Source organism: Aulonocara sp. 'chitande type north' Nkhata Bay, linkage group LG14 (genome assembly GCF_057382095.1).
Source record: "Aulonocara sp. 'chitande type north' Nkhata Bay isolate Kocher_YH1m ecotype deep benthic linkage group LG14, A_spYH_male_GT1.1, whole genome shotgun sequence".
NCBI classification, from domain to species: Eukaryota; Metazoa; Chordata; class Actinopteri; order Cichliformes; family Cichlidae; genus Aulonocara; species Aulonocara sp. 'chitande type north' Nkhata Bay.
Genome location: NC_141357.1, coordinates 19,235,495 through 19,261,718, shown reverse-complemented (window position 1 = coordinate 19,261,718; position 26,224 = coordinate 19,235,495). Strand labels below are relative to the sequence as shown.

At 40.4% G+C, this 26,224-nt stretch overlaps 1 protein-coding gene across 3 annotated transcripts in view; it reads right to left on the bottom strand.

Annotated features, from left to right (window-relative positions):
- fam168a (family with sequence similarity 168 member A) overlaps positions 1 to 26,224 on the bottom strand; it is a 46,220-nt gene that overhangs the window by 12,620 nt on the left and 7,376 nt on the right. Inside the window, exons 2-3 of one of the 3 annotated variants that reach the window (XM_086261398.1) lie at positions 4,230 to 4,337; positions 3,503 to 3,594 (exon numbers count right to left, since the gene is read on the bottom strand). In XM_086261398.1, the coding sequence (XP_086117524.1) occupies positions 3,503 to 3,594; positions 4,230 to 4,291 (154 nt within the window). In that variant the 5' untranslated portion in view covers positions 4,292 to 4,337. Of the gene's footprint in view, positions 1 to 3,502; positions 3,595 to 4,229; positions 4,379 to 26,224 lie in introns of those variants that run through there. The other 2 variants (XM_086261397.1, XM_086261399.1) reach the window with 2 other exon arrangements.

Below are 26,224 nucleotides of genomic sequence, written 5' to 3'. Positions count from 1 at the left end.
TACACCAATTTGGCAGACGGGACACACCTGCCAATATGGTGTGGGAGGAGAGACAAATTCAGAAACATTAGCAATGCCTGCAGACACGTGCGAGGGATGCACGCACGCATGCACCACGCATCCTCCCGTGCGTCATAAATTACGTGTCGAGCGAACAAAAAGTCAATCTGACCTGCGAAAAAGCTTCTCCTTATAAAAAGGTGCAGGTTCGACAGGGCGAGACAAAGACGATGGAAGTAAAAGGGGGGGGGAAAAGCAGCACAGAGTGAAGAGAGGGAGTGTAAGCGAGCTAAGTGCTGTTCTCTCCTCACTCTTTGCTATTATTGGCAGACAGTCTCGCAGATCTGTTCTGTAGCCGTGAGCCTCCGCTATATCGAGCTTTGGCTGCTGTAGGTTGAGATACGGTCGGATGTAACAGTTCCAATAAACGCAGTTATAAGACGGTCGAGATGTTAATCACGATCACACAACATCCCGTGTTTATTTCGTTCATGCTAATGCAAAGAATACTTTTTAATTTAACAACACAGCAGACACACGCATGCATAAAATTAAAGCATAGCATAATGAGCACTCAAAAATTTACAGATTGGTTCCGGAAAAATCAGAAAATAGTAAGTCATCAATCTTCATTGTTTTTATTTCAGATTTGGAGGATGTGTTTCTGGTCAGGAAAAAAACAAAACCAAACAGAAATCATGAAGATTTAAAATAAATTTTTTTTTTTTTAAATTTCTCACCTTTTTTGAAGGAAAAAAAAAAAGTGGCAAAATCTGCATTTACACTACAATTCAGTGTTATATTAAAGAAACAGCTTCTTGCCAGTTCATCATAAGCACCAATTAAAGAGTCCTGAATCAGATGACACATTAACACAACAGATGTTGCTACACTCCAGTTAAACATGCATGCTACGATCCAACTTTAACACCACAAGTTGGATTTTCCCCTTTAACTGAATCCATCTTAAAAATATATATAGATCAGTAGCTTTCACTTCAGTATACTATAACTTTATAACCAGAGGTGGGACCAAGTCATTGTTTTGCAAGTCTCAAGTAAGTCTCAAGTCTTTATCCTCAAGTCTCAAGTCAAGTCTCAAGTAATGTCAGGCAAGTCAGAGTCGAGTCTCAAGTCACTGGTGTAAAAGTCCGAGTCAAGTCACAAGTCTGAAATTTTGAATTTCAAGTCCTTTCGAGTCTTTAAAAAACCCCCGAAAAAAAGCATGTTGCAGTTATGCTAAATGTAAATATTAGACCATGTAATTTTTAAATCTGTGTTTTTCTCAACACATGACAAAATAGTGAACTTAGAAAATATACACAAATTGTGAAATTGCACCTCTTTAAAATGCAGCTCAATTAAACCTAGCTCCAAGAATAATTTTCACCGACAGTTCTGAGATAAGCTGCATGTTATTCTTGGATGCGGTTGTAGGACCGGCTTTAAAATCGCATGACAAAAATATCATACATAAGTAAATGAGATTTTTTTTAAAATATCATTTAAAAAAAAAAAAAAAAAAAAAAAAAAAAAAAACTGCATCACCAACGTAGCCTGGAAAACATTTGCTAGTTAGATGAAGTCAGCTATCTCATCGTAGCATATTTATATGCACATTTATAATTATACGCTTCTTGGAGTGAGTGCATACACTCATGAAGTTTAGTAACTTCCGGTCACTGCAACAAGCCCAGGTACAGTTTACCGACGGATGGGTACAGGACCTTGAAATGCACCGTGTAGAAAGTAAAGACCATCGTACGTATCATAAGTTTACCAGTCTCACAAATCGTCGTCATAAATACACATTCGTTAACCGTTTATTAATAGGACCTTTGAGCTCAATGGTAATTAATTAGTAGTGGAAATAATTTCTGGTAGCATCACAGAAATGTAGCAGTGACAATAATATTGTATGCTGTAATCGTACTGGACAGTGATACAAAACAACTGTTTTATCCTGTGAATAAAAGTACATGTTTTTGTCAATGTACCATAATAACAGAAGCGAAACGCAATATTGTGTCAGGACAATTCACTGTTTATGCACAATAAACAAAGGAGCATAGCGCGACAATTTCTGTTCAGCGCCAGACTTGCTTGTAACCTATATCACCAATTATGTTAAGAAAAATGACGCATTAACTACAACAGCAGACTGACCTTTGTGGAAATGCTTGGAGCAGACTAACCTGTGAGCTGGAGGGTTCTGGGACGTTATATTTGATCTTTGAATGGCTGCAATCCAGGCCATCCCGTCGCCTCTTTGTTACTTCGGAAACATGGCTCGAACAATTTCTCTTCAACGACGTAATCCGATAAAAACGATCTCTTTACCCGTCGGCTTCCCGTGGCTGTCATGCGACCGGCTATTGCAGTTAATAATACAACAGCTTCTTGACATTTTTGTGTTTCTTTTTATCGCTGTATAACTGATTTTAATTGAAAGCCTGCGTGCGCTAGTACCGCTTGCCACGAGTTCCCAGAATCCTTTGCGGTTCTACCCATGAATGACGTCACATTTTCAATCTCTATATAATATGCATGTTAAATTTTATATTTGGGGTAAAATATCAAGTCTTTTCAAGTAAACCGGTTCAAGTCCAAGTCAAGTCACAAGTCTTAGAACATTTTTTCAAGTCAAGTCTAAAGTCATAAAATTAATGACTCGAGTCTGACTCGAGTCCAAGTCATGTGACTCGAGTCCACACCTCTGTTTATAACTATTATAACCTTTGAGGCCCAAGATTAACAATGGCCTATATTTTTGTCTCTTTCCTTTTATCTCTTCTTGCAAACTCACTTCCTTGGGCACTTTATTAGGTGCACTTTACTCCCTTTGCATTTGTAGCACAGATTCAACAACGAAACATTCAGGTTTTGACCCATATGGATATGACAGCATCACAAAGTTGCTGCAATTTTGTCAGCTGCACGTCCATGATGCAATCCTGTTACACCGCATCCCAAAATATGCTCTACAAGACTGAGATTTGGTGGCTGTGGAGGCACTGTTCATGTCTTGTTGATGCCAAATGTCTATTCTCTGTAAACGTGAGAGATGGTTGTGTGGGGAAATCCCAGTAGATCAGCAGCTTCTGAAATACTCAGACTGCACAAACAACCACACCATGTTCAAAGTTACTTAAATCATCCATTGTGATGCTTTGTTTGAACTTCAACAGGTTATCCTAACAATGACATGTAGTCATTGTAAAAAAAAAAAAAAAAAAGCAGCTAAACAAGTTCTATTATAAAGTGCCCAGTAAGTGTATATACAAGAGAGAATATAATTCGATTTTTTACTGTACTGCATAATTGATTGCTGGAGTCACTGGTAGGGATGTTAATAGAAACAATGTTTTTTTGCACAAACTTGAATACAATGTCATATTAGCATTTCTGTCCTATCAGAACTCTGTTAGGCATATCTCAACTGGCTTAAACCTCGGTATTCAGTATTGAAGACGTCCACAGACGTACAGGTCTGCCATCTTACCTGTGAAGGCCATATTCTTGGGGTTTCCATATGGAGTTCCAGGCTGGACAGGGCTGTAGACTGGATTCATAGCTGAAGATAACCTGTTCTTACTAGGAGAGAGAAAAAAACAGAAAAAGTGGAAAACAGAAGAGAGAGAGTTAAGAAAAGACAAGGAGGGGAAAATGGAGGGGAAAAGAGACATAAGCCATGTAAACTGGAAAGAAAATTGTTACCATTATCAAGCACACTCACCACACGCATAATCCCAGAGTCAGATTCTTAAAGCGGCATCCAGCTGAAGGATTTTGCTGGCATGCAACAAAATCAAGCCCTGCGACTCCCCAACCTCAAAGCAGGCTCAATATAAGTATGGACTTAAAAACACAGACTGCTTGGATTTAAAAGAAAAATGCACAAGTTCTGACTCAAAGGCACAAGAATGCTTGGATCAATTGAAAAAGAACGCTTTGGTTCAATGCTGCTACCTGCCTTATTTTCCCACCACTGCACCAACAAGGCGCTACCTTCTGGGTTTTTCAGACACGGGGCCAGTAATCAATTCAGATTGGGGAAAATGGTCGGGCTGAAGGTGCCAGATAATGACCCATAAGGCATCCTTCTCCACACTGTAGAAGACTTCAAGTGCACGCTCTTCATTTCCACTTACCTGCTCATTGTGAATACAGGCCTACGAAATTTCGTGTGTGTGTGCGCATGTAAGTGTGTGTGCATGCGTGCCCCGTACCTCTTGTGCGTGTCTGGTTGATACATGAAACTGAATTTGTCTGTGGGATGCCCGCTCGCCATTCTTGCTGTATGCAAATGAGGAAGGAGTGGAAGTGGATATGCAAATCTGAAATTAAAACAGCGAGAGGTCATGATTACAATGAACACAAGGGAAAAAAATTAATTAAAAGAAAAACAGCAAAATAATAATAAAGAAAAAAGCAAGCACCAGTGCAACAGCAAATGGTTAGTGATAGCAGCAAGGGAGACAGTGATCAGGACCATGTCTGAGTGAGTGTTTGTGTTAACATTGTGTCTTTAATGTGCTCGATACAGCATGGATTAAAAAAAGGATGTGTGATAACTTTTCTCAGTTTTAAGGTGTGTGCAAGTGAAGCAGTTTCCAGAGGTGCTTGGAGATTATTAATATGGGTGTTAATAGAATAGAATAGCCCTTTATTGTCATTGTACATGTACAAAAAGAAATTGTGGAAATTTGCATAAACTTTACAATGCGTGTCCCAAAGGAGAGTGAAAAATGAATATGGACTTGCATGTACATGTGTGATGTCCTGTTCAGAACGACAAGTACAAGAAGCAAAGCTCAACATCAACACAGCCAATGGAAAAGCACAGCACATCCAGTGAAAGGTGCAAGTGGAAAAGCAACACAACGGTACTGGGGTGGGGGGGTACCAAGCTGAGTTTTGCACCGAGCCAAGAGTAAGCGTGATCCAGAATTATAAGAGAGCTGCACAAACACAGAGTGAAACGGCTGAGCAATAACTGAAGAGAGGAAAGGTGTGCGCGGGCTGTGTGTTATATGAGTTCATGTGTAGCTTGTGTTGATTTTAACCCCCCTTCTCTTTGAAATTTCGGACTTGGCATGTGATGGCAGGGATCAGAGTGGTGCATTGTGGTTTTGAGTGCGGGCCCATAAAACACTGTGTTGGATGTTACGTGGTGATCCCTCTAAACACAGCACATCCCTCACCCAGTCGCCGTATAAAAAACCTATCAAAATGTATTACGTGTGCGACTTCAGTTTGCACTGTTCCATCCTGAGCTTCTGCTTCATGGACAGTTAACAACTGACAAAACACAAACCCTTTACACGATTATTGCGTTGGTGTCATAAGAGCTGGGCATACGCTGTAACATGGTGATGCCAAACGGCACCAAGTGACACTTCAGATTAGCCAAGGAAGCATGCCGGTGCTTTGTAAAATAGCACTGACGTCAAAACACCCCAAAACGCAGACAAATAAATGCAAGCACAAAACACGTGGGTGAGGTTGCTTTTCAGTTGTTGTGTGTGCGAATCCCCTTTAAAAATACATGCTCATCCTCCCCCCCCCAAAAAAAAATAACATGAACCTGTGTGTCTGTGGGTGTGCAAGACAACAAAAGTGGTGATATGCAAGCCGTGCTTCATTACTGAAACTCATGTCTCATAGCTAAAGAATGTGTCAGGGGAATTGATTAACCTACTGGCACCTTCCTTTTTCTCTTCACTGCACTTCGTTGTTTAATTTATCATTAGCCTTCTCTACCTCAGTTAATCAGTACCTCTGCATGCAAAACAACACTTTGATTGTAGCAGAATTACGTGTACAGAGATACGTGCAAACCCGGTTACACTAAAGTACTGTGCAAAAACCTTGCACCACCCTCTTTTCTTTTGTAATTTGCTTCCAGGGAGCCAGATTTTGTTATAATTTTTTTAAAGTGATCTTGGTAATAGTTTTCCAGGCTTTCTGAAGAACTTTCAAACCTTTTCTTGGTACATTGGCTACTTTTTCACTCATTTTCAATCAGAGAAATTATTTGTTGTTGTTAAACTATTTAACGCGGACATATGAATCATTCAAGCTTAAAAAAGGCACGTAACTCGAGGGATGAAGCAATGCGTTTACACACAGACAACTTAGCAACAAATCACTTCTAAAATTCTATCTTGAGGCACTTTGTTACTAGCCTGCCAGTAAAACACTTCCTTTGTTCCCATTTCTTTGGTTGAACTTATGAAAAAAACAAAACAAAGATAACACAGCCCAAGACGGCATTTTTTCACCAACAACATGATTCCTAAAGAGCTATTAGAAAATACTGAGAAAAATGGAAAAATGGAAGGAGGAGCTAAAGAATTATCTACAGCCGATGAACAATATCTTAAAGTCATATACATGTATCCGGCATCGTATAAGACCTGATGCAGGACTTATATGATACAGGAGATGCATCGGGCAGCTGTCAAGCAGCCATTCTCTAGGAAGGGAATGCAGTGATGAATCAAAACCATAATCAGTGTCTACGGAGGAGGTCAGGAGACAGGTATTAACTCTCTACATCCATCTGTAAAAAAACGGTGAAAGCCATGTCGTGGTGTGGAGCTGCATTTCTTGTTAAAATTGATCCAATTATCAACACAGAAAAGTATCATCAGATTTTGACCCACAAGGAAAAAAAAGCTTAATTTTGCAGCATGGCAAAGATCCCAAACACACTGCCAACGCAGTGAAAACAAACCTGGATAGAAAAACACACAAGATAGAACATTGTCAGTCATGTATGGGCCTCTGGAGAGCCCGGACATCAACATTACTGAAGTAGTGTGTGATCATTTTACCTAACATTCTCCCATTTTGTATCCTGTTAAGATGCTAAAAATATATTAAAGTAATGCTACGAATTTCAATGTGTGAATCAACAGAAGTAAAAAGGAAACTGAAAAATTGTCACAAATTATAGTCCAAGATAAAAACGTGCATCAAGGTTAAATTAAGGACAATTCATATGATTGAACACAACAGATTGCTACCAAAGCACAAAGAAAAACGAATGTCTTTCCTCAAAAAAATTCTTAATTAAAAGAAGAAACCACAAACAAGCCAGTTTTGTTCAAGTTCTCAATATTTGGGTTAACAGGCCTTTTAATGAAAAAAACTAAAATCAAATGAAAAAGGTACAGCAGGCCATGTAAGAGTATTAATCAGTAATACTATATAAAGGTAAAAACCTTTTATATATTAACACATAGACAAACCATCCCTGAGGGGCCTGTCCTCAAAACACACACGTACACAATTACAGCTCTGAATGAATAGAGGAGTGAGAAACGGGTGTGTTCATCTGTTTCACTGCACCCATGTGAATGCAGAAAAAGGTGATGAAAAGTTAAAACGGGAGAACAAGAGCGGCTGGACAATGCATCATAATGAGGGTGTGCACAAGAAACAGAGGACTGCAGAAATGCATGTGGTGAGTAGGAGTGTCCAACCATGCCTCCATTTGTTTTCGGGGGGAGGTGATGAGGTCTCTACTCCTAAAAAGCCCCTTTCTAACCAGAAGACCTTCTGTTCGGCACTGCATTATGGTAGAAGACCATTAAACAGAGTGTGCTCGCTATACAGAGGGAGACTGAAAGAGAGACATTGCTTTTATTTCTAGAACAAGCTGTAAAAGGGCAGATACAAGTCTAAACATATCCATGCATTTATATACTTCAGAAAGGTCAAAAACACATCCTTACTTGCTTACAGACTAACAAAAAGTAAGTGCTGTAGGCAGGTTCGGGTTTAAGAACAGCAAATCATTATGGGAAATGCACTTAGATGTGATAAATATTGGAGTCAGACTAATAATGACAGCATTAATTCTTACCATCCTTGGCCAAAAGAAAATATTCTCACCATATGTTTACACCGTGTATTTATATGCGGTAAAAATGTATACCATATATTCTATTTCTGTGCCACGGTTGTTTTTTGCACCATGACACGTTTTGTGTACAAATTTGTCAGAAAGCATCAATCTGATTCAGAAGAATTCAAATTTTTCAATAAACATTCAGGGAGTCAAAACCGAGCTGATATTGCAGAGTACTACGTATCAATGAAATGTCTTAACTTTTAGAAACTGGAGCCCAGTTATTACAATCAGATAGGATCAGATAGTAAGTATTTTTTGTTTTTTGAACAGAGGCTTTTTTGTTTGTTTGTTTTTGTAATTTATCTTTGATTTTAAATCAAACAATCAATACTGGATCACAGTGCAGATTTTCAGCTTCAACGTAAGTTAAGGCCAAAATCTTTAGGAATTACAAACATTTTTATGCACAGTCTCACATTTTTAGAAGCTCAAAATTAATTGAGAAAACATACTCTTAAAAAACAAACAAACAAAAAAACTGCTTTTAATCGGTGAATGAAAATAGTTTGCAGTAGGGCTGCTCGATTATGGCAAAAATGATAATCACGATTATTTTCACTGAAATTGAGATCTCGATTATTTGACGATATTTATTTAACCCTTTAAGACCTACTATAGAACCAAGTCCGCCAGAGCTTATATTATATTTTTACATGTTGTAGTGCCATTTGTGGGAGCATTTCAATTTGCTATGCAACTGTTATAGCCCATATTTTAATAATATGTATGCATTAAGTCCATAGTAACTACATTAATTGCAAAAAAGTGCAATAAACTACAAAAAAATTTGAAAATCATTTTTGTTTTTTTATATATATATATATATATATATATATATATATATATATATATATATATATATATATATATATATATATATATATATATATATATATATATATATATATATATATATATTTATTTCTACTTGGAGAAATTTAAGAGGCTTATCCTTCAAAAATTTAAATACAAAAAAGTTGCAAAAAATAGTTTACAACAACAGGAAATTTATTTTGAGTGTCTTCATAGTTTTATTTTGGAGATACACCAATTTTTATATACTGCAGGAAAAACGAAAAAACAATCCTATGATGGAAATTTGCAAAGAAAACAGCATGTGCATCAAAATAAAATATTTCCAGCAGTGCAATTCGAGTTCTAAGCATCCCAGAAACTATTCAGAAAAGTCAAACATGACCAGTATAGGTTTTTAAGGCCTACAAGTTAAAAAAACTACAATTTCTGCGAAAATGACGTCACTTCCGGTTTCGGGCAGGAAATGGCGGACATGTGACAGTTCGCGCTGACATCTGTTTAACTGTGGGAAGTGTAACGAACAGCTGATCAGATCGGCAAAGCGTGTTTCTGGAATATTATGTTTTTGTTCCTGCAAGCGCTTTTTATGCAATTTTTGCAAAGCTTTATGTGGAAGGAAACCGTGACCGAGGACAAGCTGATGGCATCAGATGTAAGTACAACTCCTCCGGTTTCATATGCAAAACAAATTATTGCGCTAGCTTCCACGGTTCCGGTTCTACAGGGATTTAAAAATAGTTACACAAAACGGAGCGTGCTGCTCTGACCGGCTTTAAAGGGTTAACAATGACTTTAAAAAAAATAATATAAAATAGTGTGCAACACCACTGAAGTTTTTTTAACCTCTCTTTTCAACCAACAGCAGTCACACTCTCCTCTCCAAATAACTTCTGCTTAGCTTTCCGAGCTTCCCTCGGGTCCTCTTAATCAGCGGTCTCCACCCTTTTTTGCGCCACGGACCGGTTTATGCCCGACAATATTTTCACGGACCGGCCTTTAAGGTGTCGCGGATAAATGAGGGAGGGGCTAATAATCGGCTCCGTCATTTTTAATGATCGTTGAAAGCCCAGATCGTAATCGTGATTAAAATTCGATTAATTGAGCAGCCCTAGTTTGCAGTGATACCTACGTGAAGTATGAAAACCATGGACATCGTCGAGTGTTGTGATTCCCCCCCATGAGATGCTCTCCTAGCCCAGTATGTTAACTGTAGTCATGAATGACTAACGGGTCACAACTGCTGTTTGAAAAGGACAAATCTGGATTCAAAGTGGCTGTGCAACACCACTGAAGTTTTTACTGCCTGCATTAAACTCCATGCTGATGCACTGCAGACTATTTTCTTCTGTTTGCTGAGCCTAGAGCTGGGCGATATAAGATTTTTTCATATCACGATATGTTTTTTTCATTTCAGGCGATAACGATATCTATCACGATATAAGCCAAATAACTATATTTGTAAGATTTAAATATGCCGTTGCTCACAAGTAAAATGTGAAATAATCAGCAGTAGAGCTGGGCGATAGAACGATAACGATATGTATCGCGATATAACTTTTACTCGATAGAGAAATTAAGCTACCGCGATAGACCTCGCCGCTCTTGTCCTCAAAAAAAAAAAAAAAAAAAAAAGGTCAGCCAATCCAAATTAAGTAGCGCAGAGCCAAACCAATCACAGCCGCAGCGTCACGTCGCGTGACTTGTTAATTCTACTCTCTGCAGTGTTTAAATGCTTACATATACACACAGTTACTGTCCGTCCACACAAACGACTCGGTTCTGCTTCTATGCCCCAGCTTTGTTTACTTTTTCCCACCGAGGCTTCTAGACTTCTGATTGGCCAACATTTCGGCACGCTTAGGAATCTAGCGCCACCTGCTGCTTTGGCATGTTCATAGCAGCGTTTTCCTTCATTTCTGCCTTTATGTGTGGACGGGATTATTTTTTAAAACGAAAACGGAAAATCTCCGTTTTCAAAAATACCCGTGTACGTGTGGACGTAGCCTCAGTCTCTGACTGGAAGCGCTAATTCGTCATTCGGCTTTTGTCAGACTAAAGTAACTGTTAAAACTGTTTGAAAAGCTCAGCTATACAACAAGGAGAGATTGAGAATTTCCTTTTAGTTCTCAGTTTATTTGATATTGACAAAAGTTAGTCAGTTTTGTCTGTTCTTCTGTAAAACAAACTAAGATTTATTTTTAGAATTAATATTTTGTTTCTAAGTGGAATTGACAGTTTAGTCTGTTTTGTTTGTTCTTGTTTGAAACTTAAACGCTTTAGTGGCTGCCTTTTGTGTAGTTTGCAATATTTGCCTTTATTTATCTGAAAAAGTCTCATGTTCCTTAAGTACATCTACCCTGTTGAACTTATTATGGGAAATAAATATTTAAATATGGGTGAGGGACCAGACAAAGAGCGATTCATAAGACCCTTATGAAAAGGAAACCGAGGGAACAGTTTACCCTGCCCGGGATAGGGTTACCGGGGCCCCGCCCTGGAGCCAGGCCCGGGGAGGGTGCCCGAGGATGAGCGTCTGGTGGCCGGGCCTTAGTCCATGGGGCCCGGCCGGGCACAGCCCGAAGAGGAGACATGGGCCCATCCTCCCGCAGGCCCACCACCCGCAGGAGGCGCCATAGGGGTCGGGTGCATTGTGTGCCGGGTGGCGGCCAGGAGCGGAGGCCCTGGCGGACTGACCCCCGGCTGCCAAGACTGGCAATAGGGACATGGAATGTCACCTCTCTGGTGGGGAAGGAGCCTGAATTAGTGCGTGAGGTTGAGAGGTACCGGCTAGATATAGTCGGGCTCACCTCTACACATGGCTTGGGCTCTGGAACCAGTCTCCTGGAGAGGGGCTGGACTCTGTCTCAGTCTGAAGTTGCCCCTGGTGAGAGGCGGCGGGCTGGGGTGGGTATCCTAATATCCCCTCGGCTTGCTGCCGGTGCGTTGGGGTTTTTCCCGGTGGACGAGAGGGTTTGTTCCCTGCGCCTTAGGGTCGGGGAACGGGTCCTGACTGTCATCTGCGCTTATGCGCCGAGTGGCAGTTCAGAGTACCCCGCCTTCTTAGAGTCCCTGGGGGGGGTGCTGGAGGGTGCTCCACCTGGAGACTCTGTTGTCCTGCTGGGAGACTTCAATGCTCACGTGGGTAGCGACAGCGAGACCTGGAGGGGCGTGATTGGGAGGAACGGCCTCCCTGATCTGAACCCGAGCGGTGCTCTGTTATTGGACTTCTGTGCTAATCACAGTTTGGCCATAACGAACACCCTGTTCGAACATAAGAGTGTCCATAAGTGCACGTGGCACCAGGACACTCTAGGCCGTAGGTCGATGATCGATTTTGTAATCGTATCAGCAGACCTGCGACCATATGTTCTGGACACACGGTGCATCTCGGGGTCTTGTTCGCGAGTGATGGGAGAAGGGAGCCGGAGATCGACAGACGGATTGGGGCTGCAGCTGCAGTAATGCGGACGCTGCACCGGTCCGTCGTGGTGAAGAGGGAGCTGAGTGTAAAAGCGAAGCTCTCAATTTACCGGTCGATCTACGTCCCTACCCTCACCTATGGCCACGAGCTGTGGGTAGTGACCGAAAGAACGAGATCGCGGATACAAGCGGCAGAAATGAGCTTCCTCCGAAGGGTGGCTGGCCTCTCCCTTAGAGATAGGGTGAGAAGTTCGGCCATCCGGGAGGGGCTCAGAGTAGAGCAGCTGCTGCTCCACATCGAAAGGAGCCAGCTGAGGTGGTTCGGGCATCTGACAAGGATGCCCCCTGGGCGCCTCCTGGGTGAGGTGTTCCAGGCATGTCCCACCGGGAGGAGGCCCCGGGGCAGACCCAGGACACGCTGGAGAGATTATATCTCTCGGCTGGCCTGGGAACGCCTTGGTATTCCCCCGGATAAGCTGGAGGAGGTGGCTGGGGAGAGGGAGGTCTGGGCCTCTTTGCTTAGGCTGCTGCCCCCGCGACCCGGCCCCGGACAAAGCGGATGAAGATGGATGGATGGATGGATGGAATATTTAAATAAAAACAAGCTGCTGATTATTTCACATTTTACTTGTGAGCAACGGCACATTTAAATCTTACAAATATAGTTATTTGGCTTATATCGTGATAGATATCGTTATCGCCCGAAATGAAAAAAACATATCGTGATATGAAAAAATCTCATATCGCCCAGCTCTAATCAGCAGCTTGTTTTTATTTAAATATTTATTTCCCATAATAAGTTCAACAGGGTAGATGTACTTAAGGAACATGGGACTTTTTCAGATAAAGAAAGGCAAATATTGCAAACTACACAAAAGGCAGCCACTAAAGCGTTTAAGTTTCAAAATAGAACAAACGAAACAGACGACTAAATTGTCAATTCCACTTAGAAACAAAATATTAATTCTAAAAATAAATCTTAGTTTGTTTTACAGAAGAACAGACAAAACTGACTAACTTTTGTCAATATCAAATAAACTGAGAACTAAAAGGAAATTCTCAATCTCTCCTTGTTGTATAGCTGAGCTTTTCAAACAGTTTTAACAGTTACTTTAGTCTGACAAAAGCCGAATGACGAATTAGCGCTTCCAGTCAGAGACTGAGGCTACGTCCACACGTACACGGGTATTTTTGAAAACGGAGATTTTCCGTTTTCGTTTTAAAAAATAATCCCGTCCACACATAAAGGCAGAAATGAAGGAAAACGCTGCTATGAACATGCCAAAGCAGCAGGTGGCGCTAGATTCCTAACCGTGCAGAAATGTTGGCCAATCAGAAGTCTAGAAGCCTCGGTGGGAAAAAGTAAACAAAGCTGGGGCATAGAAGCAGAACCGAGTCGTATGTGTGGACGGACAGTAACTGTGTGTATATGTAAGCATTTAAACACTGCAGAGAGTAGAATTAACAGTAACAGTATTGTAGAAATTCATTTCACCGAAACAATAACGTGGCGCACAGTGTGACGCATGCACCAGTTTATTGTATTTCCAGACTTGCTTTCGGCACAATTTACAGTGCACGCTACTCTGTTTTTTGTCAGACTTGAAATAGCCGAAATACCTTCACACTACGGAACTTCTTTGGCTCTTCCGTTCGACAATCTCTCCGGCATTGGAACCATCATCTGTTTTCTCTTCGGTCACGCTCGGTTGATTTTTCTAGTCGGCACACTCATTTCCTCCATTACCCGGGCGGTACGGTGGCTGGCTGCTTCCCAAACAAATACACATGTGCGGCTTGGCACTTGTGCTGTACGTAACAAGTCACGCGACGAGACGCTGCGGCTGTGATTGGTTCGGCTCTGCGCTACTTAATTTGGATTGGCTGACCTTTTTTTTTTTTTTTTTTTTTTTTTAAAGAGGACAAGAGCGGCGAGGTCTATCGCGATAGTTTAATTTTTCTATCGAGTAAAAGTTATATCACGATACATATCGTTATCGTTCTATCGCCCAGCTCTAGCTGAGCCTTTTTGTAAAAATGGATTTAACTGTCTTTTCGCTCTTCTCTCCTTGATCCAAACACATCTGACTGAAGACACGGGGCTTGCTGCAGTGTAACATCTCTCCATCAATCAAAAGACTGCTGCTCTGACAGCAATGATAAAACTGCACTTGTGATGATAGCATTTTCACTTATCTGTTGACAGCTATTACACTTTCCTGTAGGTTGTGACAATCAAACCAATGACCATGTTACCACGTTTGGCTCTATAACCGCCCCACTCAATTTTTTCCCCTTCTACCTGACTGTGACATTGCAATGATGAAAAACATTATCAGAAAATTGGATTTGCACTGAAAGATGACAGAAACCAACAGATGCCGTTTAGTAGGTGAGTGTTGTAAGTGACTTCACTGGGCAGTGTTAAAATTCGAAAACTGATTTCAATCCCTGCAATCGTGGAAGCATGCTTTATTGCACATTGAGTCATTTTAAGTTTCAAATATGGTTCTGGTAGGTGTTTTAATAGTTTTTGTTTTTTTTTAATCCTGCAGCAGAGGAGGCAGAGGAGATGAGGCACTGCTCGGCTGAGACATCTAATGAATATTATACTCACAAGGCCCCCTCAGTGGGTAAGAAAATTACATCAGCTCCATATCTGATGGTTCTTCATCTGACAACAGTAGACAGGCCTCAATACACAATCAGTACAGGCTCCAGCTTCTGTACATACTGGCATGCTTTGTGACAACTTTGTTTGATGATTTCTCTGTAAAGTGGACTATGGAGAGGGCAACAGATATTATGAAGCAGTGTCGCAGCCTCAATCTGGATCATTTACCCAACCGTGCATGGAAAAGGTGTTTTAAAGCCTTAATTTTATTTAAATTTACAATGGCTTGAACATGCTCCGTTTACAGTTACCTCAGATTATGTTATCACAATTATGAAATTTTACCACCAGTGTCTTTTTCATATGTTAAGCTTCAGCTTCCTGGTTAGCATCAATGCCAGACCCTCACCCACAAACATACAGGACTTCTTACTTGAAACAAAAGAGAAACTACCAGTCAATGCTAACCTGATGTGGCAACAGCACTCGTGATAATCCAAGTCGTGTTATGGCCAGCAAGGATAAAGACAGAGGAATAATAGCCTCTGGTGAAGTGATTCTGACTAGAGAACAGCATGTCTACAGCAAAAAGGCACCAATCCTTTAGGAGCAGTGTCTTTTTAAAACCATCCAGCTGCAATGGAGGCAAAATAACTTCCTCTGTGATGATCCCACCCAAGTTGGCCAGGCAATACTTTTGCATCCAAGGGATTGGATATCTTGGAGATTGTTTGTAGTTTCCATTTATAAAGCACACTATTTTAAAAAATGACTTCAATCTGCCTTGTTGTTTTAGAAATGGTAGCAGTGGCAGTCCTTTGGCATTGTTCTGTCTGGCGGCAACCTCTGTTGAACCTTGTGAAAAGCACAGCTGTTTCCTGCAGGAGTCCATTGTTTTATTATCCTGTTAGCTTAAAATGTTGATGTTTCAATAATATTGTTTTTGAATAAGTTTCATATAACTACCATGGTATTAGATGTATAAAATAAACCCAGGAAATAATATTTTGTGTATTACTCGATGCATTTATTGTTAGCATGTTCAGACCAGTTAGGGAAAACACACAGAAACTGCAACCCTTACATTAAACCACAATAGAAATGGGTTTTTTGGTTATGTGTACACACACACACGGACAGACGCACACACACACGGACAGACGCACACACACACGGACACACACACACACACACACACACACACACACAGCAAGGATTTACTGACGACTGACTGACATTATTAAAGGAGACCTTCCCACTCCCTGGCTTAACCTGGGTAATTTTTCAGGACTTTGTTAGGCTTAAACTCTATTAGCGGGACTTCATTTTAGCTGAACTCAAAAGCTATAGCCTCAAGGCCTTAGCACAAAACGCAGCTTACAAACCTGCATGCTAACAGAGCTGGTATTTGTGTCCGTCTATCTTTTAACGTCTGTGTGACACTCAAGCTCATTTGTGGACATCAATATAAATATGAGCTTGTTTCAAAATAATAATGTTGGTTCCACTCCATCAAGGGAGACTCCTGTAGCCTGGGGGAGTCAGAAGAGGCTATAATGAGGGAGGAGGGAAAGATTGTGAAAGAATAAAACCTCTCCCGCTCTTTGATGTACTCGCACACACACAAAGAAATACCATTCCTGGAGAACATGTACAATACGCCACAACCCCCACGCCGACTCCATCTTCCCACATAATACCTCACCAGGCATCTACTCTTTAAGCAACAAATCAAAACCGGTGGGCGTTATCACACTTCAGCATGGGAGAGAATAGTACTGAACAGCTTTGTTTTTCTGAAGTCCTCGAGAAGGAAAGCGCTTCACTGGGGTCATATGAAGAAACAAAGAAAAATCATAAGACAATAAATTGAGGAGTGTAATTTGGTTTGTAAATTGCTTTTTTAAAAATGCAGCAGTTTAGGTTTTATAATTGTAGATTTTGTCCTGTAGCATTTGAATTTAGCTTCCACTAATTATATTTTAAAGCTGAAGTAATGATGAATGATTCCAGCTTTCCACTTTAGTAGTTCATAAAAAAAAAAAATAGCACACAATTTTTATTTTAATAAAACAAACATAAAAAGTGCATTGATGGCATTTTTTATTTGCCGCTTTCAATTTCAACTGGTGACCCACTGATAATGAGTTTTTGCAGATTGAGATTTTCTTTCTATTAATTATAGCTAAAGTATATACAATTTAAAAAAAAAAAAAAAAAAAAAAAAAAAAAATCACATTTTCTTCAGAATTTTATTTTCATAATAAGAGAAATAATTCAACTTTAAAAATGCCCCACAATCTTTTTTCACTAAAACTACTCAAAAATGAAGTGCAAATAATTAACTAACGTATTTAAAAAGCGCAACAGCTTTATAGAACACAACAAATGTCAGGTACTTACATTATTTTCCAGTATAAATTCAAAACCTTTATCTGTATTAATTAGGTTTGATCCAATAAGGTTTGATGTCAGCGGTCAATGATCAACAGCAGACAGCTCGCAAATATTTAATTTCCCAATTGAGGAATTCAATTATTATTACCAGTCTTTTTCTAATTCATGACGCTCTTTTTTTAAATCTGCCAAGCCACATTTTCATGTCGCATCTCATCTAACACTTGCAACACAGATGCATCTGGGCGCGCATGAGTTTGCATGCCTGGACTTCTGTACGCTTTGTTAATGTGTGCGCAGAGCAGATACACCGATCCATCATCATCGTCAGTGTGTAATACAGGCACATTGACGGAGGTGCTTGTTTCTATTGGAAAGAGTCGATGACTCTTTATCTATTTATTTTTCCCGTGCATGTTTGGGTCATACATTGTACTTAATGGAGGGTGAATAGCACTAACATAATGGTAGGCTCCTCTGCTCTGCAGGCTACGCCATCCAAAAAGTAACAGCTACACAGTGTTGTGTATTTTAAGCCGAGGTAATTTATCAAATTTCTGAAGGCTCCATTTTCAATTATGGAGAGCGGCTGGTCCTCCAGGGCCATAATTTTCCTTGTAATTGCTTTGGTTCTTTTCACTGCTCATACCAAGAAGAGGCTGCTGGCTTATGACTGGCTCCGACCTCTAGCTAGTTTTAGCTTTAGCCACTTTCCGTTTGTTAGCCTCTTCATTCTGGAGACGTTCAGTTGAATGATAGTGTTTTAAAGCTGCATTCCATCTGAAATGGGAAGTTGGAAATCCCAATATCAGAATCTGACTTTTTAAGATGGAACACCCCCTCAAGTTGGATTTCCCTCTGAGAAAGTTGGAGAAACGCCACCAACCCCGACTTTACAATCCAAGATTGGATCAGTAAACATAAACTGTAGTAAAATTGTATAACATCTACACTGTAGTGCCACTGTTGTGCATTTCTGACTCACTAAATAAGCCACACAGAGAGAACTGACCGGCATCTATCTGTGATTGTGCTGCTAGTGGTGCATGAATTGCACCAACTTGCTAAGGAAGAGAAGCCCTTTTTCCCCAGCTACCACCACTGAAACACAGATTCAGGAGTAAAATCTGAATTCTGAGGTAAAAGAGATACCCAGTGTCTGATTATGTACATGTATTACAGAGTGCAAGCTTTCGCAATGAGAACTGATATCTATAATCAAGTCCAAGAAACAAATCCATCATGCTGCAGCATTGAAAGGCAGTGTGATTGAATGGCTGATGACACCCCCATTTTTTCTACACAATCAGACCTGCCCTGGAGTGATGAGCTCCAAACAGCTCTGGGCTATTTTAGATCTAGGACAGTACAATTCACTTTGGGACAGCATCTCCCCTTTTCTCCGCACTGCCTTTCTCCTCTTCTATTCGCTTTTCCTGAAACATCTCATCACTCAAACACCTCATGGGTCTGTATTCCTAGATTGAGTGAAATCCTAACATAAAATAGGAATGATTTTCACATCTAAAGCACCTAGACTGTTGAACAGCAGTATTCATTTATGGAGATTGTTACCCTGGTTAGCATTAGACATTTCGAAGACCTGCGCTACAGTAAAGAGTAATATTGACTGCAACATGCTTCGAATAAAATATCAACACACAAGAGTGACTTTTTTCCTCTCTCTTAAAATGGATGATGTGATTACAATACTAAAATTAACAGTACATGCTGAAGCTGAAGAGCAAAAGGTTAGCAACATCACCTTCGCTGAGGTTAAAAGAAAGTGGGTGGTAAGTGTTTATTTAAAGGTGTTCATTAGCAGCTTCTAACTTTTTAAAATAATATGACTTTTAATGAGTTCTCACAGCAACTAGGAAATTAAAGTAATGGCAGTTGGGCTGAACAGCAGTGGGAAAAAAACTTGGAAGTCTACAGCCACACTAATTGGTCAGTGAGACTGCAGTCACGCATTAAAGAGCAGACAGCAAGTGCTGAATCGGTGATAAATGGAGGTTAAAGGATCTAAAGACACCCCCCCCCCCAAAAAAAAAACCAAAAACAAAAACACACTCAGGTAAGCCCAAGGTCAGGTGAAACACTGCAATAGACCACAAAGTGTACTTCTGAGGGAAGTTGGCTATTAACTTGTATATCCCTAATAACAGGATATTCTACAGATTAGCAGCACAGTGTGGTTCTAATGACAGAAAAGGTTCGACAATATTCATAAGGCTGCTAGTATCTTCTCACAATTTAATGCAGCTGGGAGTAAATTAACCTGAGAGGATTTCCACTGTAACACCTGACGGCTGCATGCGGTGCAACTTATGGGCTTTGCATAAACAGAATTTGAAATAACAATACATAAAGTGACTAGGGCTTCACGATATTAGGAAAACCTGCGATGTGCGATAACTGTGATCAATATTGCGATAACGATATGACTTGCGATAAAATAAATAGCAAAACAAAAAAATGAATACATAATTTCCGTTTTACTGCAACAGTTTTATTTAAAGAAAGCGGCTGTATTAGCAGTGTAACAACAAAGTGCACTTTAACATTGAAGTGTCTGTGAAGGTTCTCAGTCATGCAGGTCATCGTAGTCAAAGGAGCTTGCAAAGAAAAGCGTCTGGACTTCTTTAAGTTGCTTGAAGCTGTTTCACCTCTCATCCGAGAAGCTTCTTCAGTTCTAAGGTCAAATGGTGGGGAGTCCCAGATTTAAACCTAGTGGGAGTATCCCCCCCGCAGAGGGACAAAAGGACCCCCTGATGATCCTCTAATCGCCTGAGCCAAGGTGTGAAAACGGGTGTGGGTCCCAATCAGCCAGGGTTTCGGGTGAGCTCATTGTGAAACCTGGCCCCACCTTATCATGCGAATTCCTGAGGTCAGATGGCCCAGGACGTGAGTGGGCGTTAAGGTGTCTGGGGAGGGAACTCAAAACTGGATTATAGATGGCAGACAGTTGGTGTCGTAAACCCCCGCCTCTGTTCAAAGATGGTAGCTCACAGTGGACGTAAATGGCTTCTTTCACTCCTCTTTCAAACCATCTGTCCTCTCTGTCCAAAATGTGAACATTGGCATCCTCGAAAGAGTGTCCTTTATCCTTAAGATGCAGATGGACTGCTGAGTCTTGTCCTGTGGAGGTGGCTCTTCTATGTTGTGCCATGCGCTTGTGAAGTGGCTGTTTGGTCTCTCCAATGTAGAGGTCTGGGCATTCCTCGCTGCACTGTACATCAGGAGGTCCTTTTGTCCCTCTGCGGGGGGATACTCCCACTAGGTTTAAATCTGGGACTCCCCACCATTTGACCTTAGAACTGAAGAAGCTTCTCGGATGAGAGGTGAAACGTCTTCAAGTAACTTAAAGAAGTCCAAACGCTTTTCTTTGCAAGCTCCTTTGACTTTAACATTGAAACATTACCCCCATAAAAAAAAAATTTCTGAGGCTTGAATTCTGAAAGACATCCTTCCTGGTCTCTATAATTAGTTTTAAATAAACATAATATAAATTATACTGCAAATTATTTCAATGCAGTTGTTCATCATTTTACCACTCACCAAGTAGTAATGATGCAAGTCAAAACTGGAGAGTAAACTTTACTGTAGTGCTTGCGTAGTTTTCAGCTTGGCTCAGTTCAAACATGACGGTCTTGCGGCATGTTTCGTACATTTGTGGAATGGCGACATGGGAAAAGTAGTTTCGTGAGGGGATGCGGTATCTCTGGTCCATCTTATGTATCAGACTGGTGAAGCCCTCTCTGTGAAGTGTATTTATAGGCATCATGTCTTTAGCCAAAAAAAATGTGTAATGGCCTCTGTTATTTCTTTATACCGCTTCGACGTTTTCTCATAAGGAGTTCCACTTGAAAAATCTGATAGAGACGGCTGTTGGACTGCTGTGCTCTTTGTCTTAACATTAGCAACCTTTGTTTGTCTAGCCCTGTCTTTGTATTGAAGATGATGGTGGAGATTAGTCGTGTTTCCTCTGGTGGTTGCCACGAGTGTTCGGCAAGTTTTGCAGAGTACCTGTGTTTGTAGAATGTCGTCTTTATCAAATCCAAAGTACCTCCAGATAAGCGAGGTACTATTTTGTTTTTTTAGCCATGAGTTCATAGTCAGTAGCGTTCTCGTCATGTGTCTCACTCTCAGCCATTACAGCTCCCCACCTCTAATCCATGTGATTGGTTAATGCCGTGAAGGGCTCTATACGACTGATCAAATGGGTAAAGTGGTTTCTTTTATTGGTAAATTCTTTAAAGCACGTGTGTAAACATTTTAAGGTACCCAATTATCGCAGTTTACGCCATCTTTTGCGATGGGCCCATCACACAGGCTGATATCGCAATGACAATAAATTTTCGATTTATTGTGCAGGCCTAAAAGTGACTGTTGCACACCTGCAATAACCTTAATATTTTCTACCAAATACTAACCTGTACCTGCAGCTGGTAAGTATCTACTAAGGTCTATTTATAAAAAAAAAACCAAACAAAAAAAACGTTTTGCACCACAGTTGTTATGTGTCAGTTACATATGTTCAGACTTTAAAAAAAATGCTTAATCTCGAGTCACCTCAAATGGTCTGGACAGCATTTATCTGTAGGATATCTAGCCTGTTGGTCTGCTGTTTAACTCTGCTGTCAAAAAGCCATATGTGGTGTGCCTATTAGAGCTGGGCGATATATCGAGTTTTTAAAAAATATCGATATATTTTTATACGAGATATAAGATGTGACAATATCCTTTATATCGATATAGTCTATGTTACGTTATAATTATACTTGTGGAGCCGCAAGTTTGCCTCTCTTTCGTCTACTTTCGTCTTTACGCAATATTACTCGGCCTCGCCTTCACTGAACACAACTCCCCCTCCTCCCCCATCGCTTCGCCTGCAGGAAGCGACAAGATGGACACGGCAAATCTCCGTTAACGAGTTACTGCGCATCGCCCCGTGCGTGGGGCTGGATGGCGTCAACGTGTTAGCTAGCTAACCACGCTAACGAGCTAACCACGCTAACGCCATGCAGCCCAGAGGTGCTGCACGGACTAAAATCCTTTCATTTTCTCAAAAGTTGACAGCGCGCCTTATGTATGAATTCTGGTTGTGCTTGATGGCCGCGAACCGATTTTATGTGGAACACGGCGCTCAGCAATCTGTCAAAAAATGTTTTAGTACGACTTTGGTAAGCTACGGAGCTGCACCGCTTGATGGATTGTCGGAGCATTACGGCTGAGCCTCGCGGAGTGATACCTACTGTGCTTCAACGTAATATTACCCTACTGTGTATAAGGACCATAAATGGCACCTGTTAAGAGACGTGGTTACGAAGCGGATTTCAAACTCCAGGCTGTCAGTCACGCAGTAGAAGTTGGGAACAGAGCAGCTGTGAAATCTGTCTGTGTTACTATGCTCAGCGTCTTTTAGTTTACATTTTGACTGCACAATTGTGAGCTTTTTGTTATGCACAAAAACAACATTGTTTTCTTTTATTTATGGAGCATTATTATTTAATAAATGCTCATAATTTATTTTTGAGTAAATTTTATGTACATCTGCTCTATGTTAATAAAAGTGCCTGTGTGACATCTGGGACACAGCTTTGACTAAGAACTCTCTTTTTGTTCTTACTTCATGGCTTTAAAAAAAATAAATATCGAGATATATATCTTATATCGCCACCCAGCTAAAAAATATCGAGATACGAATTTTGGGTCATATCGCCCAGCCCTAGTGCCTATGTCTATTTACTCTTGAGGAGACTGATATGCAAGTCTGATATGAATCGATGAGTTATTGAAGCACATTTACACTAAGTAAAGCGCTATACAAATACAGGCCATTTACCATTTTTAACTGATAATTGTGTTACTGAAGCTGAACTGAACTTGATGTTGTTAGCTTCTGTTAGCAGCTTTTACTGAAACATTCTTAGAAGTGGGTCTAACATCGTCTAACCCAGGCAACTGCAAAATAAACTCCCATGTGATACAAGAGTGGTATCAAACTGTTTATCAGAAAGAAAGTGCTGGCATAACCTTAAAGCTTATAACCAGATGCTGTTATAGCCGGTCACACCTCTAATCTGCTGACAAGTCACTACGGCACTATCAAGAACAAACAAGCATGTTAACGCATGTTTTCTTATGTTACAGCCCTGACTTCAGAGCTTTTCTTTCTTAACCCAGCACCAGCACTCACAGCAGCTTGGTTACCTGCCTATACTGCCAGTTATCTATCAGCACCTTTGGTTGTGTACCACAATAGATGTGGTTAACAGAGCATCTCTTTGTCAGTTTAATAGGGAGATGTTTTTGTCAGGGTGCACACTTACACCTTCAGGCTTTGTAAATAGAGTGTTCATTGATAGCATGAAACATTTTACTTGCAGATAGTACATAAATCCATCCTGCAAAATAAAATATGGAATTTAAAACTTTAGTGTAAAATACAGCTTTTACAATAAGCAATGTTAAATATATCAAAATGTGATTGCCATTGAATTTATATTCTGAATAATTTGATCACACAAAGGTATATACACACACAAACACAAAAACTCATACATACTAGACCATACAGCTTTATGAGCCAGGACTTGGTGGTTAAACCCAAGGTAAACAATCAATTCTCAGAGGCAGTATTAACAGCAGACAGGCATTATTGCCTGCAATGAAGGTGGGACTTGACAAATATGGGTGGAGGGAAAGAAAACAAAAGAACACCACCATTATATTGCAGTTAATATAGAAAGAACAAAACTGACGCGAAACTTTTAACATTTCGTCGTCTTCAAATGCAATGACACTGTGGGTGGGAATCACAGTAATTCACAAGCAAATACTATCACAATTTGTTGCCCACGATAATGACAGTATCACGATACATTGAATCGCAAAACACTGCAAGACAATCATCTACAGCACAGCATGATATCCTCTATTTATTCACATTATTGCGAAGTGGGTGAATTAAATCTTCCTGGATTTCTGAGGCCGATCAGTATTACCCCTCAGCAAATACATATTTTTAAAGAAATAATTCTAAAACTATTGATATTGGGCACATTGATAACTGCAATACTATAGTTGGCCAATCCGAAGGTACACTGGAGCATTTTTTCCAGTATCCCAAAAAGCCCCTGACACTGAGGCACTGTGCAAAGAACCATGAGTGTAAAACAATGTTTTAAAAACAGCACACTAGCTAACATGATAGTAACCCCTTTAACACAGCCAAAGATTAAAGTTCTGTTTATCTTGTCAGTTTTCAAAAAAGAAAGTAGATAAGTCAAGTCTTTGTCACTATAAAAACACAGTGGGACATTTTATTTCAAACTATGCAGTTACTGTATTACTTCAAACCTAGTTGGCATTTCTCTACTCTTATTATCAATCAGCTTGTGTAGATGGCCGATTAAGATCAATGATGGTCAGAGCTAACGGCTATACCTCTATCTCGTCCACCTAACCGTTTCTCTCTATTTCTCTCTCTCTCACACACACACTTAGAAATAAAAGTCTAAGTTCAGCTGACATCCAACCGCTTAATTTCACTAACTGAAGTTGGCCAAATCAGTCCGTGTTTTATGTCAATGTGCAAAAACATTTCTTAATTCTGGAATTCTGAAACAACCTCCCTTTGTTCATGTTCCCGTTTCTCTTTGACTCACCACATATTTTATTTTCGTTTTGTTATTTTGTGTAAGTGTGTGTATATTTAGGCCACACACAGTTACATAGGGTGGATAATGACACCATAATGGTTGGCTCCTCTGCCATGAGTCATAATATGATATGGGATAACTGGACTATGAAGCAAATTTCCCAACCTTAACATATAGATATCAATACACTTGCAAGAAGCTCATAAAGACTAGTAAATTTATTGGTATAGCTCTATACGCTACTAAAGACCAATGTTTCATGTAGCCCTTTTCCACTAGTACCTGACTCTACTGTACCTTTCAGTCCTTTTCCATTATAGTCGTGTACCACCTAATGTGTGTAGGGTTGTAATAGCAGCATGGTTGGGAGTCCTGTGACACCATTTGAACACCGAAAAAAGGATGACATTGAGGCGACGGTACATCTGTTGCTCAGTGTGTGGCTTTTTTCTAGACTCAGGCACCACTGTGGTTTTTTGTGTAGCCATTTCCCTCATTGCTGGAATTCAAAAATGGCAGATGTGATTTTCGTGAAGGCAGTGGCATGCAGTCTTTCAGCGTCACATTTTGGATCACCTCAGATTGCTTGGAACCCCAGCCAATTGGGTACTAAAAAAGTACCAAACACCAAAGAGTGGGTAAGAGTGGAAAAGGATTATTAGTAGCATTGCTCATTGTCCTGGTTAACAAGTACACACTGAAGGCTGGTGGGAAATTTGCCACACTTAGCTGAGACTAGGGCTGGGCGATATGGCCTAAAATTCATATCTCGATATTCTTTAGCTGGATGGTGATATATGATATATATCTCGATATTTTTTAAAGCCATAAAGTAGGAACGAAAAGAGAGTTCTTAGTCAAAGCTGTGTCCCAGATGTCACACAGGCACTTTTATTAACATAGAGCAGATGTACATGAAAAAATTACTCGGAAATAAATTATCAGCATTTATTAAATAATAATTCTCCATAAATAAAATAAAACAATGCTGTTTTTGTGCATAACAAAAAGCTCACAATTGTGCAGTCAAAATGTAAACTAAAAGACGTTGAGCATAATAACAAACACAGACAGATTTCGCAGCTGCTCTGTTCCCAAGTTCTACTGCGTGACTGACAGCTTTGAGTCTGCTTCGTAACCATGTCTCTTACAGGTGCCATTTGTGGTCCTTATACACACAATACGGTAATACTACGTTGAAGCACAGTATGCATTACTCCGCGGGGCTCCTGACTACAGTAGCTGTAATGCTCCAACAATCTATCAAGCGGTGCGGCTTCGTAGCTTACCAAAGTCGTACGACAGCATTTTTGACAGATTGCTGAGCGCTGTGTACCACATAAAATCGGTTTGCGGTCAGTAAGCACAACCAGAACTCATACATAAGGC